The sequence below is a fragment of the Onthophagus taurus genome, chromosome 6, assembly GCF_036711975.1.
Source record: "Onthophagus taurus isolate NC chromosome 6, IU_Otau_3.0, whole genome shotgun sequence".
Classification (NCBI taxonomy): Eukaryota; Metazoa; Arthropoda; class Insecta; order Coleoptera; family Scarabaeidae; genus Onthophagus; species Onthophagus taurus.
Genome location: NC_091971.1, coordinates 22,582,280 through 22,601,667, shown reverse-complemented (window position 1 = coordinate 22,601,667; position 19,388 = coordinate 22,582,280). Strand labels below are relative to the sequence as shown.

Below are 19,388 nucleotides of genomic sequence, written 5' to 3'. Positions count from 1 at the left end.
ACTTTTGAACTTTAATTTTGTAAATTAGTAACTAATAATTCTGTATAAAATAGAAACCAGTTGAAAAGTACAAAATCAAAATCGAGACAATTTTCTTAAAAAATTTTTACACGAATCATCATTTTGACTCTAGTATTTGTGATTAAATTTATGCCACGACTTACAGAAACACTCTGTATAATCATAAAACGACTGACCAAGCGGATTCTGTGCTTGTGATGGCTATCATCAGTGTTCTGTGATAAAAATAAATAAATCTGAGAAGTCATATTTTTAGAGAGATGAAAACGAAAGTCCCGTTTTTCTCAACATCGATCATTTGTCGCTTAGTCAAGTGATGTATACGCAGTCCAATTATGCTCTAGCCCACCTGTGATACACAACATTTTATCTACGACTACTAAAAATTACTTAAAAATCAATTTCTTTAAAAAGGTCTATTTTGACATTTATAAAAATATTTTGAAATGATTGTTGACAATTGATTAAAAAATTTCCGTTACACTTTTGAAGTAGTAATGCCCCATCCTGATAATTTTTGTTCTAAACAACTGCTTCTACTATTTTGTTTATTATCATAGTTGTCTATGGCCAATACAGCGCTGTTGTTAGTTTTGTAAGGTCATATTATGTGTTTGACGGAATTTGCTTCAGTTATGAGCATAACCAACCTATTTATTGTTGAAACCGATTTGGATAATACGGATAGTGATCCAGATTATATCCCGGAAAACAACGTAGAGAAGCATAAGCCTAGATACAATGTAAATATATTGTTATTAGCTTCTTGTGATGCCGAGTGCTCCGATACAAACATAGTTTGTGATGATAATGAAAATGCGACCATACGTAAGGGAACGGGACGAAAGCGGAAAAGGGACGATTAAAGATGAACATATGAATTCTTCAGGTAATGTGGTCACAGCACGCAACTGAGGTCCGGATTGCAACTGCAAGTGCAAATGCTTTTCTGTTATCACCGACGTTATTAAGGCTACTATGCTCAGTAGTTTCAATGCAATGGCAAATAAGGAGAAGCAGGACATTCATCTTAGTGGCCAAATTAGTTTATCCACTATTCAGAGGCGTAGACCAAAAACAGGGGCAGTACAAACTCGAGTCTACGCAGCACACTATAAAATAAAACAGGGTACTTTTGAAAAAAAGGTTTGTAAGAAAGCTTTTTATTCTCTTTATGGAGTAGGAAAACGTAGAGTTGAAAAGTTACTAGGATATCTACAAAAAGGAATACCTATGTATTGAAGGATAATTGTGGAAAACATGGTAGTAGACCAAACTAAATACCAGATCATATTATAAATCAAGTTGATGAGCAGATACAAAACTTTCCTGCTCAAATATCTCACTACAGTAGGACGAAAAATGCGAATGTACGGTACTTTTCTCCAGATTTGAGTATTCGAAGAAAGCAGAGACTTTATTTAGATAAACATGAAGCAGCGGTATTTGCGAGATTGGAAAAAGGTGAAAAATGCAAACAAACAGTTACATACAATTACTATAATCGTCACTTTAATGAAAACTATAAGCTTTCATTTGGAATACCAAAATCTGATATATGCCAAAAATGTGATACACTAGAGAACAAAATTAAATGTGAAAACAACAAAGAAAATTTAGAGACATTAAAAAGGAAAAAAGAATTTCATTTAAGAAAGAGTGAGGAATTTTATAAAGAAATTAGTTTAAAAATTAAAGAATCCAAAACTAATGATAAGATTGAAGTCTTGACATTAGACTTTCAACAGAATTTACCTTTCCAGCAGTACCAACTGGAGATGTGTTTTACAAGAGACTACTGTGGGTTTATAACTTCACTATATACTGTGCAAGCAAAGGAAACTCACACTGCTACATGTACAACGAAGGTACTGGGTGGAAAGGTCAGAATTAAGTAATAAGCATGATCGATCATTTCATAAAAAATGAAATCAGTTCCAGTGTAAAAGAACCTGTACCTTTTTTCTGACAACTGCTCAGCTCACAACAAGAACATGGTACTGATGCACACTTGTACACTCTTGTTAAGGGGTATAAAACGTTTGATAAAATTATACACAGATATCCAGAGCCAGGACACAGTTTTTTACCTTGTGACCGCACTTTTGGTGTTATTGAAAAAGAAAGACGAGAAAGAGAAAGGGTGTTTGTTCCTAAAGACTACGAAGACATGGTCCGAAAGTCATGAAAGAAGTTTGTAGTTATAGAAGCCAAACAAAGTATGTTTCAGCAACCTCTATATGCTAAATCTCAGAGTAATATATCTGAACGCAAATGTAATCATAAAGTAAAGTTTACCATATCAAAGTACAAGTATGGAGAATACAATCAAGATGAACTGTTATATGACTCTTCCGCACTACGCAGAGATACATTCCAGCTAGAAAAACCAAGTACCGTTTTCTCCCTTCCAGGGAAAAGTAAAAGTAAATTCGAAGATGTGAAGACGTTAGCGAATAAATATGTTCCCCAAGATTGCATATAGTTTTACAACGAACTTATTGTAAACAGTTCTTAAATTATTATTTATTATTATTAATTAGTCTTAATTATTAAGACATGGATTATGAATAATAAACTATCATTTCTTTAGTAATGTAAATATTTAGATAATGGTATGAAAATAAAGTATTTGTATTATAACAGTCGTTTTTATCATCATTGGGCCTTGTTGGATCCAAAATTCTAACAAGGGAAGTATCAGAACTGTCCCTCACCGATTTTGTTGAAATTTGGTACAGCGATAGTATGGCCAAAAATAAAGTTTATGTATTTTTTTATACGTGCTAATAAAGCCCCTGGGGCGAGTTATTAGGGTTGGAAATCGGGGCGAGTTATTAGGGTTGGAAATCGGGGCGAAATACATATATTCGCTTATAGGTTGAAAACGAAAATAGCTATCGAAATGTGGTAAATGTAAACTGATATTCATTTTCAAAGAGCTTTCCATTGATATATCACACATATATCTGAGGGCTTCAGGGGGTAAACTACCCCTAGTTTTTTGGAACATTTTAAAAACTACGCTGTCGATTTTGGCGATATTATGACGATATTAACCACTCCAAAAATTATTCTTTTTTGCGAAAATTGTTTGTCGATTTTGGTGCAATTTACCACGATGATTTTTTTATACGTTTGGTAGTACTATTGTAAGAACTTACAAGGGTTAGAATTTGGGCTAGAAAATATATTTTCGCTAATAACTTCCATACTCCTACAGAAAAAGGTTTTTTTTTATCCTTATTCTATTTAAATAACACAAAAGTTAAGATAATTATATAAATATTTATTAATAATGAGTTAAAAAGCAACTGAAAAAAAATGGTTAAGTATCAAAAATTGTATTCTACATTGTTAGAATCCTCTGGTACCTTTGGACCGAGGGTAATAAGTACAATGTTCAAAACAGATAATATATTCGTTTTGGCATCAAAGTCTGGTAAACCGACTTCTGCTCATATGAAAAATTGGCTACAAAATGTCTATTTCCCAAACACCAGACCCAAATCATTACTATTACTGGATTCTTGGAGTGGCCACTGCCCCGAAATTATTAGTTAAGTAACTCCATCGGATGTTAAGTTTAAATATTTGTCCATACCTGCAGGGACAACAGGTCAAATTCAACCCCTGGATGTATTTGGTTTTAGAATATGGAAAAATTTCATTAGAAGATTTTCTGATCAAGTTATTCTCTACCAGTACGATGTCAATTTGCATCAGCGAGATAACATTTTAAAATTGCAATCCTTAACGTATAACCCCAGTTGTCTCCCCCACGATTTATTAATGTTTTTAAATACGCCTAGTTTGCATCTGGATATATAGAGGAGAGACCAGAACAGTTTGAAAATCCCGTGGAGGTTTGCTTTTCCAATGAAAAACCTACGTGCGATATCTGTGGAGATATAGCTGTTATAACTTGTGCATGGTGTAAACAATCGTTGTGTTTAAAACATTTTTTCCATGATTTTCATTATTGCCAACAATATATTGAATAAAAAAAGTAAAAATAAAGAAATTAAATTAATAATGTAGAATACAATTTGTGATAGTCAACCATTCTTTTGTCAGTTACTTTTTAACTCATTATTAATAAATATTTATATAATTATCCTAACTTTTGTGTTATTTAAATAGAATAAGGATAAAAAAACCTTTTTCTGTAGGAGTATGGAAGTTATTAGCGAAAATATATTTTCTACCCCAAACTTCTAACCCTTGTAAGTTCTTACAATAGATCTACCAAACGTATAAAAAATCATTGTGGTAAATTGCACCAAAATCGACAAACAATTTTCGCAAAAAAGAATAATTTTTGGAGTGGTTAGGGTAGTTAACCCCAGCCACCCCTTAATGTCATATAGGGTTTATTTTACTGCGTACATCTTAATTTACATCTAATTAATGGTTTTCTTCAAAATATTGTTCAAAAGTGTAACAGTTTATCACATTATTCTTAAGGAAAGGGGTTATCTATCATACCCCGTAACTTTGCAGGGGATGGTCAGAGGCAAATAAGAAAAAACACGTCATTAATATTTTTAAACGTACTATTTAGTTTTTAAAATATTCCAAAAAACTATTGGTAGTTTACCCCCTGAAGCCCTCAGATATACAGGGTGTCTCAGCGAGACCGGTCATTAGACGTTTCTGGGGTTCTGGCCAAACAAAAAATTTGAGAATGCAGATATAAGTATTATCAATTACGTTTTCTTCATCTAAAATATTTTCAGATTTCTAGCACTTCTGGTTATACCGGAAGTCGCCACCTACTTTATTTTTTTAAATGGAACACCCTGTATATTTTTACATATTTGGATTTGTCTGTTTTCAAGGTTTATGAATAACTTTACTTTTTGCAATTTGATTCGGCCGTTCTCGAGTTATTCGATTTTTTCTAGAAAAATCTGCTCCAACGGACATTTGTTAAAAAAATCATAGAACACTCAATTTTTGAGATATCAATTTAGGATTCAGAACATGCTTAAACAACATGATGGAGTATGTTTTGGTGCCGAGAACGGCTGTCTAGATCGTTTGGTCACTTTACTATGACACGTTAACTTTTCGAAATTTGGAAGCACCATAACTTCATTTTTTTAAATGGCACCCCTCATATTTTATTACTTAGTCGTCTTCGGCGTCTCATTTTACATCTTTTATATTCCATATGTCCTATGCCTAACATTAATAGTTTGAGAAATAATTAGGGTTTTTTGAAAAATGCTCACATATCATATCGATATTAACCTAGTGTGCCATGGAAAACAAATGTTTAATGACTTATTGATAAACGTCAAAGTCTGATTTACGTTGTTTGATGCTTGTGAGTCTAAAACCAGTTAAAATGGATATTAATAACGTAAATAATGTTTATACAAATGAAGAAATCCATAATTTATTTTTTGTGCACGAAAAGTGCGACAAAGTTCTTAGTAGAACTTGCAGAATGTTTAATGAAAATTATCCACATTTATCTCCGATGACAAAAGGTAAATTTAGAAGAATAGAAGCAAATTTTTTGCATTTTGGACGAATTAATCACGTGTTAAACTGACCAAAAAATGTAGTAGATAATGCAACAAAAGAGGTGAATACCTTGGCTTATTTCGAGCCCAGTCCCAACACCTCAATTCGAGCTGTCAAAGAAGATCTGGGAATCATACTACGAACTTTGTCGCGCTTTTCATGCATAAAAAATAAATTAAGAATTTCTTGATTTGTGTAAATATTACTTTCGTAATTGTTATCAATTTTAACTCGTTTCAGTACTAATATTAAGGGACATGACAGATAATTATTAGCTCACATGCATCAAGTGACGTAAACAAGTGAGTCTTTGACAAGAACTCATTGAGAAGGCTTGTTTTTCATGGCACACTAGGCTAAATATCCATATGATATGTGTGCATTTTTCAAAAAACCCTAATTATCTCCCAAACTATTAATATTAGGTATGGGACATATGGGATATAAAAGATGTAGAATGAGACACCGAAGACGACTAAGAAATAAAATATGGGGGGTGCCATTTAAAAAAATGAAGTTATGGTACTTCCAAATTTTGAAAAGTTAACGTGCCATAGTAAAGTGACCAAACGTTCTAGACAGCAGTTCTCAGCACCAAAACATACTCCATCATGTTGCTTAAGCATGTTCTCAATCCTAAATTGATATCCTAAAAATCGAGTGTTCTCTGATTTTTTGAACAAATGTCTGCTGGAGCAGACTTTTCTAGAAATATTCGAATAACTCGAGAACGGCCGAATCAAATTGCAAAAAGTAAAGTTATTTATAAACCTTGAAAACAGACAAATCCAAATATGTAAAAATATACAGGGTGTTCCATTTAAAAAAATAAAGTTGGTGGCGACTTCCGGTATAACCGGAAGTGCAAGAAATCTGAAAATATTTTAGACGAAGAGATCGTAATTGATAATACTTAAGTCTGAATTCTCAAATTTTTATTTTCGCCAGAACCCCAGAAACGTCTAATGACCGGTCTCGCTGAGACACCTGTATATGTGATATATCAATGGAAAGTTCTTTAAAAATGAATACCAGTTTACATTTACCGCATTTCGATAGCTATTTTCGTTTTCAGCCTATAAGCGAATATATATATTTTGCCCCGATTTCCAACCCTTATAACTCGCCCCAGGGGCTTTATTAGAACGTATAAAAAAATACGTAAACCTTATTTTTGGCCATACCATCGCTGTACCAAATTTCAAAAAAATCGGTGAGGGACAGTTCTGATACTTCCCTTGTAAGTAAATTATGTATTTTGTACCAAAAACGGGACGACAACTACAATCATTAATTACACATTATAAAATTAAATTATTAAAATGTGATGTAAATTAGTTTCATAGAGGCAAATTCAAAAAAAAATCAAAATTTAATTTTTTAAACTTCTTTATCAATTCCTCAAAAATTTTGATAAATGGGCAGTCGTAGATAAAATAACTCCAGAAACGTCTAATGACCGGTCTCGCGGAGACATCCTGTATAATGAGCTATTATTCACTCAGGTTAATTATGCCACTCGCTACGTTCGTGACATAAACTTAACCTTAGTGAATAATAGCCCTCATTATATGCTCGTATAATAATATACTACATATTTTGTAATACATTTAGTACCAAAACAGAAATAAGTGGAGTTTTATTATGTAAAATGCATGTCCCGTATTTTAATCCTAAATCCCGTATTTTCTCCAGATAACCCTCGTAAAGCAAAAAATAGAGCTGGCAACCCTACAGCAAGGAGACGTCGAGACAGGGAGAATCTGGGGAAAGGGGTAGGATTTTGATTAGTTATGGATAATGTTGTTCTTTTTTGTAACAATATTGGGAGACAATAAATTATTATTATTATAATAGTTAATAAAGGTTTATTAATTACCTTCCGAAACCGCGTCCACATACACCACACAAATGAGTTTTTTCGCCAGTATGATATCTTTCATGTACATGAAGATCTGTAGTCCGAGGAAATCCCTTTCCACAAAATTTACATTTAAAAGGTTTCTCACCACGATGCCTCCTCATATGAATAATTAAATAATCGTTTCGAATGAATCTCTGCCCACATTCCGAGCATAAAAACTTTTTCGAACTCTCACTATGAAATTTTATATGTTCATTAAGATGCGATTTTAAAGTAAAAGTTTTCTTGCAAATATTACACTGAAACGGCCTCCCAGCTTCGTGATTTTTCACATGAACGTTTCGATATTTTTCAGTTGTGAATCCTTTCAAACAAATATTGCAATAAAATTTTTTTTCCACGTCTTGCATTGAAGGCTCAGCGTTGTGTTGAGTGACCATATGCCTGGAAAGTTGACTTTGCCTTGAAAATGTTAAACCACAACTTTCACAGGAATGCCTATATTCGGGGTCATGAACTTTAATGTGTTGTTGAAGATGATCTAATCTTGTGAATGATTTTTCACATTGTGCACAAGGGTATGGTTTACTTTCTGAATGTGTTAAAATGTGTCTCCTTAAGTGAGTAAATCTCGCGAATCGTTTTTTGCAATAAGTGCATTCGTGTTTAATCATGTGATCCTCTAAAAGTGATAATTCTGGGAAAACTTGTTTACAATCTGGGCAAGTGTGTTCATTATTTTCGTTTGATTTTAATTTTTTTGGTCTACCTCTTAATCTTTTTAACGGTTTTTTTCTTGGCCTTCCTTTTTTCTTTTTTATACGTAAAGGAAAGTATTCAGATTCAGCGCTATCACTATTTCCATTATACATTTCTTCTTCAATCCTAGCTTTTTCTTCCATGATTTCCAGGGGATCTTCTTCGGCATAAATTTCTGATTTAATATCTATGATAGGATTTTTATCAACTGTTGGGGTAAATAAAACTTCGCAAGCGATATCTGGTTGGAATTCTTCTTCAACATCAACATCAGAAATCTCTGAATTAATTAAATTAATATTTTCGTCGTTTAGATCAACTTCATAATAGAATTCTTGGATATTATCTAAACTTTCTAATGTTGGAAGAACGTATTGTTGATCTTCATGCATTTTTTCATGCACCATACAACTATCTTCTCGATTAAAACCTTTCGCACATATATTACAAGTGTAAATTTTTTGCCCTTTACATTTATTTTTATGAATATCTAAATCTTCAGAACGATTAAAACCTTTAGTACAGCCCTCACATTGATATGGCCTATCTTTCAAATGAACCATTAAATGTTTCTTTAAATTAGTATCTCGTGATATAGTTATATTACATATTTTACAAACATGTAATTTTCGTTTTGTGTGCATCAATTCGTGGCGATTTAAACTTTTTAAGCTTAAATATTCCCTGCCACAATATTTACATTTAAATGGATCTTTAGAATGTATACGTTTATGGCATTTTAAACCCTCGATTGTTGTGAAAACTTTTAAACATTCCCCACAGGTTAAAATTAATATGTTCTCATCATCAAGAACTTGGATGTAGTCGCGATTATTTAAATTATCGTTATCTCCTCCCTGTTTTATTGATGTATCCTCTGAAAGTATCATATCTTCGTATATTTCGATTTTATGCTCAATATTGAGATTTAATAAATCTTTATAAAATAAATCTGTGGCTTCGCAAAGTTGTTTAAAATTAACGGCCGCTTTTAGTTGTGTCACGCAATAATTGCATATTAAATGTGGGAGTTTATCCGATTCTTCAACCTAAATTTGTAAGAAAAAATAAAACAATTTTTATTATTTTATTGAAATCCACTTTTAACAACAATTACATAAAGAATTATAATTAAAATCCACTCTACCAGTTGTCAATTTTGAAGAAGGTAAACAATTTAATGTTTGATTTTGTACTTTTAAACTGGTTTTTATTTATTATAATAATAATAATCTTTATTAATGAAAATATGCTATTAAGTATTATCACAAGTCAGTAGTACATGATACAAAATGCTGTATAGTAATACACATACACGTCATAAATAAACTACTTATATAGATTGATTCAAAAAACCGCTGACAGACTCCTAGGGCAGGTAATACACAATATACATGGGCTTGCAAATGCCACCTTAACGAGATATAAGGGTGTCAAAGTTTCTTTAAAATTACACATTATCTGCAATAATAAACCCTTTTTTAAAAATATTTTCAACGTCACTGCAAATTTTGTATAGTGATCAATTATCTATCAGTTGGTCTCTTACAAAATTTTGATCAAAGCAATAGTTTTTAAGAAAAACACGTTTGTAGAAAATTTGTTAATCCAATCAAAAACTGTTGCTCAATGGCATAAACAATATTTTTAAAAAAGGACTTTTTACATTAAGACTATTATTAAGGTATATTAAGACTATTTATCTTAATTTTTCATGTATTATCTACCCTAAAAGTCTGTCAGCGGCTTTTTGAATCATCCTGTATATTGTTCTGGATTTTTTTTGCTTGTTTGTAGCTTTGCACAATAAACGATTATTTATTTATATAGATAGAGAACACAAGACCACTAAAACGCGAAAAGAAAAGCAAAAACACAACATCAATCGACCTGAGGGGTACAGGCAACGGCTTACAAAAGCAACAAAATTATACAAGATCCCCAAAATCATTATTGATGTATTTATCTATGTGTTAATAGTTATTTATTGTGTAAGTGTTTTAGACAGTATTTTATTCACGCAAGAATGTTTTATCCACAATCACACTCATTTAGAATCAGAATCGCCAAAATTTCATCTGATGTTATCAAAAAATGATTTGACATTTCACTCTGACAGCGGCTGTCACCTCAAAAATTATTGCAATTAACTAAAAAAATATTGGGAGGTGTTGAATTGTTGCTATTTATTTTCGATTGTTTATCGATTCCATTTGTAACATGTTGTAACATATTTGTAAAAGTTGTAAAGGGTGTAAATGTAAAGTTGGAGAAAAATGGAAGAAAGTGATATGATAATTCTTGAGGAAGCTAAAGAAGCAACTGTCCAATTATTGCCTGCACAGTCCAGGGAACATTACGAAAAAGTATTTTCCGAGTTTAATGAATGGAAAGAAAAACGGTGGGTAATAACAATAAATGAGGAAGTCTTGCTATCGTATTTCTTAAATTTGAAGAAGAGGTATGCAATTTCATCCATGTGGTCGAAGTATTCGATGCTGAAAGCCGCTATAAAGGTTTATAAAAACATAGATATATGAAAATATAGTAAGCTCATGGCCTATTTGAAGAATCAGTCAAGAGGATACAAGGCGAAGAAATCTGCAGTATGGGAAAGAACACATGTCGAAGAGTTTTTGACAAGGGCTTGCAATAAAGAATATTTGACGATCAAGGTAATCTCTCTTAACCTTTTGGATATTATATACAGTGAAATTCCCCTAACTCGAACTTCTATATCTTGAATTATCCTCTAAGTCGAATAATTTTCGTAAGCTCAAGCGTTTGACTAGGCTTCAAATATGTTTAAATGTGTTTTTCTAACTCGAATTTTCCATAACTCGAAGTTTTCTTCCACTCTCTTAGTGATTCGAGTTAGGGGAATATCACTGTATAATAAATTTTGAAATATATTAGGTTGCACTAATAATGGGGGTGTCTGGTGCTTGTCGATGCTGTGAACTGACTAATTTGAAGATTACTGATGTAGAAGATAGGGGATATTTGATTGTTTCGATACCATATACCAAGATAGGTATTTCACGAAAATTTACAATTATAGAAGAAGGATTCTCTATCAATACTGTGGAGACGTGTAGAAAATACATGTCTTTACGTCCGAAGAAGTTATCCAATGAGAGATTCTTTTTAAAATACGCTAATCAAAAATGTACTTCACAACCTGTTGACACTTTGTCGAAAGTTCCTTCAACAGTTGCTTCGTTTTTGAATCTGGCAAATGCAAAAGCTTATAGCGGCCATTGTATGAGGCGCACTTCAACTTTACTGGCCAATAAAGGTGCCGACCTTACAATAATTAAACGACATGGTGGGTGGAGGAGCTCTGGCATAGCAGAAATTTATATCGAGGATTCTATATGTAATAAGCTTGATATCGCAAGAAAAATCCAAGGTTCTACTGGTACTATACTCTGTTTTTAAACCAGGAGGAGTATTTTAAATTTGTCACCAGATTGACCTTGCACGTGATTGGTTGAATGCGAGGAAGGTTCACATACAGGCAATTTTGAATTTGAAGGTTAGGTTATTGATAATTCGACAGTTTCGTGTCATTATTGTAAATTTTGTGTTCTTAAACCCTTCTTTATTATATTTTGAAATAAATACACTCATAACTTCAATGTTAATTTGTATGTTTAGTGTTGCGATAACAAACGAAAATAAATACAATAATAAGTAAATAAATAAATAATAATTATTAATTTAAATTTACCGCCAAAATATCTAGTGATATTTTCTGGTGATTTTTCCTAGTGTAAATCTGACTTTCGCGTTTACTCCTCCTGGTTTAAAAACGTTAAAAACAGAGTATAGTCGTTCCTTACTAGAGGAAACGTCCATTGTTTCTATAGATTTTTCAAAAACTTCGACAGGCACTATACATTCTGGAAGCTATGGCAATTACAAGCTGGTTATTAATGGAAGGGAAGTAAAATATGACAAATCAAAGAATGAAATGTCTATTAATATAAATAATAAATAGGATGTGATTGATTTAAGATTGTATTTTTCATTATTCCACTAGTGGTATAAAGTAACTTTATTCCATTAGTGGATAAAGTGGTACTTTATATGGTTCATAAGTGTGGATAAAACTTCAATTATAAGGTGATTGTGGTAATAGTCATTTATTGTGTAAGAGTTTTAGATAGCTTCGAACGGTACACAGACAATATCTGAACATCATTATAATTTATATCAGCAACTTCAAAGTCTAATTCAGTTGAGAGCATTAACGTATCAAACGAAAGAGGTGTGCGAGAAGGAAACTAAGAACGGGCATAAAATAGCAACACCACCACGTAAACGCCCAGACCGACAAAAGCTTGATGCTTTCACATATCCATTTAGGTTAACATTACCAATTTCAAGATTCGTCAGCCAGTCCTTTAACACTCCAATAGTCGCATGTCATCTAAGCGATGACGTAGACAGTCTGGCTGGACTAACCTGTTAATACTTTTGCATCATAGAAAAATGTATATATATTTTGCATGCATTGAAAAGTCATTTAAGATATTACGTAGACAGTCTGCCTAGACTAACCTGTTAATACTTTTGCATCATAAAAAAATATATATATATTTTGCATGCATTGAAAAGTCGCCTAAGAGATGACGTAAACAGTCTGCCTGGACTAACCTGTTAATACTTTTGCATCATAGAAAAATATATATATATTTTGCGCACTCTTGTAGTAACTGGAGGTGCGACTACTGGAGTGTTAAATATATGTCCAGTTCAACACTTTTACTCTTTAAACCTTGAATGTTATATTTAATAATTAAACCATGTTTGACGATGAAGCAAATTTATTTGTTTTTCAGTGCTACATATGTTTCGGAATTTCTTTCCTTCTTCAGGCACGACTGAAAATACCATGACATTATCAAATTGATTTAACAAATTAACTAAAGATTAAAACAATTAAGGAGCAAAAACATATAACGATTAAAAGAAAATTAAAGGAAACAGCTCACCGTCAGATCACAGAGGAACTCCTTTTTATAATTAAAATTCACTTCTACGTTCATGAATAATTTAGGCGTATATGTTTAGGAGTTTATCCTCTGAACAAATTTGAAATTTCTTAAATGTGAGAATAGTTATTTATAGCTTGAAGATAATTTGTTATATCTTGATAAATAAAAATATTGAATGTTATAGTGCAATAATTTGCAGCAGCCGGCGCCGGAAAACAATTTGTGTTGGGAATGTTGTGGTGTTTATGCATTATCGGAGGATCAGTACGAATAAAATAAACAGTTTGACATTTGCTAAAGCTATGGTTTATATCTGTTGGTGTGATGACTAGGTAAAGTTTTCATCGCAACGAAGAGCGATAAAATTCCAGTTTTAATGTCCTTGATTCCAGAGAAAATGTTCCAAATTCCCGACAATTTTTTAATAGCTTGTGTACAATACCCTTAGTTGGTACCGGATGAGTTGGAAATTCATGGAAATCTTTCCGCAAATAGCCGACACGTACGACAATTATTTGGTTGCACTCTCTATAAATTATTATCAAATAGATCACTACAAAAAGTAACCTAGTCATCACACCAACAGAAATAAACCATAGCTTTAGCAAATGTCAAACTGTTTATTTTTTCCTTATTGATCCTCCGATGATACATAAACACCACAACATTTTATTCTGGCGGTCAAAGTAGATGATTTAAAAATTAGCAACTAACATTGTAGTTGACATTTTTGATTACAAAAAATTAAAATCTCAAAAATTACTCCACTTATGTATAGTGTATGTAACATACAAGTGGCCTAAAATTGAACAAACATTTCAAAAATGTAATAAAATACAGGGCTGTTCCATTTGAAATATGAAAATTGTCACCTCTTCCGGTGTAACCACAAGTACCCGGAACCTGAAAATATTTTAGTTAAAAAGCTAGCATCAAACATCACAAGTCTGCAAATTTTCAAACCCCCACTTCATTTGGTTATTCACTAGGTCACACTATGCACTTAATTCATGGCACACTAGGTTAAATATCGATATGTGTGCATTTTTCAAAAAACCCTAATTATCTCCCAACCCATAAATGTTAGATATAGGACATATGGGATATAAAAGATGTAAATTGAGACTCCGAAGATGACTAAGTAATAAAATATGGGGGGTGCCATTTAAAAAAATGAAGTTATACTTCCAAGTTAACGTGCTATAATAAAGTGTTCAAACGTTCTAGGCAGCCGTACGCGGCACCAAAACATACTCCATCATGTTGCTTAAGCATGTTCTGAATCCTAAATTGATATCCTAAAAACCGAGTGTTCTCTGATTTTTTAAACAAATGTCTGCTGGAGCAGATTTTTCTAGAAAATTTCGAATAACTCGAGAATGGCCGAATCAAATTGCAAAAAGTAAAGTTGTTCATAAACCTTGAAAGCAGGCTAATCCAAATATACAGTGTGTCCCAGGATAGATGTTACAAGAGGTATAATGACTTAAAAAATTTTGAATTTTATTTTAACGAAACTTCTTTTAGTACAAATGGCGTTATTTCTTCTCAAAATTGTCGTTACTGGTCCACGGAAAATCCAAATTTTCGCGTCAACTGTAAAAGACAGTATTACCAAAAAGTGAATGTGTGGTGCGCTATTTCATACCGTTTAGGTATTATTGGACCTTTCTTCATAGAGGGGCCGTTAAATCAGTATTCTTATCTACAGCTACTTGAAAGCTTCAGGGAAGAATACTTAAACGACATGCCGCTGATAGAAAGACAGGCCATTTATTTTCAACACGATGGATGCCCTGCACATTCTACAGCACGCGTATCTGAATGGTTAAATTTAATATTTCGAAATAAGATCATATCTAGAAATGGTCCAATTGCGTGGCCTCCAAGGTCTCCCGACCTTACAATATTAGATTTTTTTTTATGGGGTCGCCTTAAACAACTAGTAAAACAACGGATAACAAATGCTATAGGAGAAATACGCATCGAAGAAATTCAGAAAAGCTTTAGAGAATTTAGGCATCGTATAGAAAAGTGTGCAACAAAAGGTGGATATTATGTTGAATAAACGACAGTTATGTTGATGTTCGATTTTTTATAAATAAAATAAAATTATACAATATTTATGTTATTTAAACTAAAATGTAATGGTTCAACCAAAGTAGATGGATCCTTCTGAAATTTTGTATAGGACCATAATTTCTTATTTTGAACAACTTTTCTTAATAAAATTTTTCCGTATCATGAACAAAAAGGTTACTTCACCTAAACTAAAATTAGTTTTCGCTTCACTGTCAAGGCCGACTTTGTTTGCAAAATATGAAAATATTCTTAAAATTCTCTTCACACCAAGCAGGGCTTTATTCCTTAGCCTTAAAATAAAATTCAAAAATTTTTAAGTCATTATACCTCTTGTAACATCTATCCTGGGACACACTGTATAAAAACATACAGGTGTTCCATTTAAAATAATAAAGTAGGTGCAGCACTTCCGGTTATACCGGAGAAATCAGAAAATATTTCAGTCGAATACAACGCAATTGATAATACTTAAATCTGAATTTTCAAATTTTTTTTTGGCCAGAACCTGTATAGTTCTAATGGACGGTCGTCGTGGATGACCCTGTATAATAAGTGTTTTATACTTTCAACTTGCACAAGTTGTTCAAAACAGACGTTTACGGGTATGTAGAGTTTTCTGTATACAGGATGTTCCGGTGACTCGGGGCATAAAATTAACCTCATATACTAGAGCAAAAATGATGACGATTCGTGAAATAAAATTATTATAAATGTCTTCAAATGGCCAAGATATGAGCCATCAAAGTTCAGAAATTTTAACACATTTTTCTAAATATTTTCAATATTTATGGCGTTGAAATTTGGTACAGGTAAACAAATGTCAAGCAAAATGAACCAATTTTGACATTCATCGGGCGGCGCGGCGGCAATCATGCTATACAGGTGTCCCTAAAATTTGTTTGTTCAGAACTTTTTTGTTCGCTCGTAACCCTACATTTATTATTGTACTTTTTAATAGAAAATTTATTTTAGAAACTTTTATCACTCTTTGAAAATTTTGATAACATTGACCGTTTTCGTGTTATATGCGAAAATATTAAGCTTCGATTTTAATGGTAACACTAAAATACAAAAGTCTTCGAAAAAGTCAAGGTTGGCCATGGCAATTAAAAAAAAACAAAAAAACTGTTTTTATACAGAGTGTCCTAGGATAGATGTTACAAGAGGTATAATGACTTAAAAATTTTTGGATTTTATTTTAAGGCTAAGGAATTAAGCCCTGCTTGGTGTAAAGAGAATTTTAAGAATATTTTCATATCAGCTCTAGCATAAATGGTATTAAAAATATTTAGAAAAATGTGTTAAAATTTCTGAACTTTGATGGCCCATATCTTGGCCATTTGAAGACTTTTATAATAATTTTTTTTCACGAATCGTCATCATTTTTGCTCTAGTATATGAGGTTAATTTTATCCCCCGAGTCACCGGAACACCCTGTATAGTTCAACAAGCTGAATGTCATTTTATTATTTTTAATTTTCGTTCAGTTTACATTGTCTACATCACAGTTTACTATGGTTATGGTACTATCTATCAAGTCATTTAAGTTTACCTCATCATCTGTTTTGTCAAGTGAACTGTTTATATAGGATTTTAATTTTATTGTTAGTTTGAATTCTTGTTTGTTCCCTTTATTACATATTCCCAATTTATACAGTGTCTCTTTTAATTAATTTAATTTTAATTTATCAACAATACCCTGGTTGATGTCCATCCTTATCGTTCTAACAGTTTTAGAATCACTCATTGTTAACAAAAATCTGTCCTTCCCTTCCTTTTTATTGTAATAACTTCTGCTCATTCCAAAGTTTATGCCCACAAATCACTACAACTTTTTCCTTGTTTCTATTTCTTTACTTGTCTCACAAATCCATTCATTCTTTTTCAAAAATTAATAAAATTAAACCATCCAATTACTGGGTTCTATAGAATTTAAGTCTAACTAGTTTCGGGTCTTGACCATCTTCAGAGACTATTTCGTTTGTCAAAAAGATCACATATTAAATTTTAAAGTCAGATTATTAGTTACTAAATTTACAAAATTAAAGTTCACAAGTGTTGTAAAATAAAATTAAGGACGAAGTGTTACACATTTATAGGTTAAAATTTAAGAACGTTCTTAAAATAGCTTTAATTTAAGAAACAATCTCTGAAGATGGCCAAGGGGCGAAACTAGTGACACTTAAAGTCTATAATAAATAAAAACCAGTTTAAAAGTACAAAATCAAACTTTTTTTACTACATTTACCTACTTCAAACTTCAACAATTACATAACCTATCATTATTGAATCTCTAGTATTTAATAAAAAACTTAAAATTAATAGTTTTTAAAATGTTCATTCATGAATTTACCTTTATATTTGTGAGTAACATTAGCATGTCATCTACTCTAGGATTATCTGTGCCATTGTCAGTGTCTCGCGTATGCAGGGGCCGCATATCGGAAGATTCCATTTTACAAGTTCGACATAACCTCGTTAAATCGGTGTATTTCGATTCCATTTTTAAAAGAAAATCATCGATTTTAGCTAAAACTGCTTCTAAATAACAATAATTAAGAAAAATCTACGAAAATGATACCGAAAAAGCAACACTAACCACTCCACTGGACTGCGCAGTAGATATCTGCGCACATAATTTTTAACCAGTGACAACATCGTAAGGCGGCAAATTTAAATTATACTAAAATACTTTTTATGATTAAGTTACAAAATTGTTTAAATTTCTGTATTCACAAACTACTATTTTCGATTGAAAATAGTGTTTTAATTTTAAGATTATTAATTTATTTTCAGCAGTTTCAGTTTAATTTTTATTTATTTATGCAACTAAATATACAGATGATTGTAATTGGTTGCATAAATTGCGGAAAATTTCAAATTGAAATATAATTTTGAATAATATTTTTTAATGAAATTTGTGAAAGTTTTCGTACTTATAAATTTTTTTAATATTAACATAATAATAAATAAAACCAATTTTTGTTAATTACTGTGTTTAAATCGAAACTAATGATTAAAAATAATATTTTTTGAACACAAAAATCACTTCTATTTCATTTCAATAAAATAATGATCTTAGTACAATTGAAAGTAATTAACTGTTTCTATTATTTATGATCTTACCTTTATGCCGGGTGTTTAAAAATTGTGTTAAAATATTTTACCCACCAATAGTTCTCACCAAGATAAACAAAAAAGTCTTACAATTAGTAAAGTTAGGTTCAAAAATTAATTGTTTCAGCGATATAGTTGATTTTACGTTGCTTTTCATAAAAGTTCATATCTAGTCGTTTAGTCGTGTTACCCATGCAAAACTAAACACGTTTTGTCTTTAGTTATTGTCCATCTCACGTCACTTTCGCTGGTGTAGTTGGGTGCTTTTATTTATGTAAGTATGAATGAATACACAAATGCAGAATTGGCAGACATGCACTTTATGTACGGTGCTGCTAATGATAACGCTTATGAGGCACTCGGAAACTTACCCCAACCGTAACTTACCTAGTAATAAACTTTTTACAAAATTGCATCAACGTTTGTCGGAAGTGGGTTCTTTTAAGACAACTTACCACGATGCTGGTCGATCTCGATCTGTGAGTACTCCTGCAGTAGAAGAGGATGTTTTGAGAAGGGTTGAAGAAAATCCAGGTACGATTGTAAGAAGGATCTCTGCTGCAGTAAACATTAATGCCATTATGCGCCAAACATTAATAGTTTGGAGAATTTTACGTTAGCAACAATAATTGTTGATACAATTATTGTATCCTTACCATGTTTAACGAGTGCAAGAACTTGTCGCTCCTGACTACGTTTCGAGAAGAGCATTTTGTGAAGTGATGTTCCAGAAGCTTGCACAAAATCCGATATTCCATGCTAGTGTTTTATTCACTGACGAAGCTGCCTTTACAAAAGACGGAATTTTGAATTTTTATAACAATCACGTTTGGGCGGATGAGCATCCTCACGTTGTTGCGCAATCAAGAAGTCAGTATAGGTTTTCTATAAATATTTGGCTTGGTATAGTTGGTGACCGATTGATAGGACCAACAATTCTTCCTCATCGCTTAACTGGTGATACTTATTTGGACTTTCTGCGAAACACTTTGCCGATATTATTCGAG

At 32.0% G+C, this 19,388-nt stretch overlaps 1 protein-coding gene across 1 annotated transcript in view; it reads right to left on the bottom strand.

The window, feature by feature from the left end:
• Nucleotides 1–17,895, bottom strand: part of LOC111415112 (zinc finger protein 271-like) — a 29,128-nt gene extending 11,233 nt beyond the window's left edge. The window contains exons 1-2 of the mRNA XM_071196331.1: nucleotides 17,618–17,895; nucleotides 7,436–9,228 (exon numbers count right to left, since the gene is read on the bottom strand). Coding sequence (XP_071052432.1) covers nucleotides 7,436–9,228; nucleotides 17,618–17,767 — 1,943 coding nt within the window. The 5' untranslated portion in view covers nucleotides 17,768–17,895. The remainder of the gene's footprint in view (nucleotides 1–7,435; nucleotides 9,229–17,617) is intronic.
• Between the last annotated feature and the right edge of the window lie 1,493 nt (nucleotides 17,896–19,388).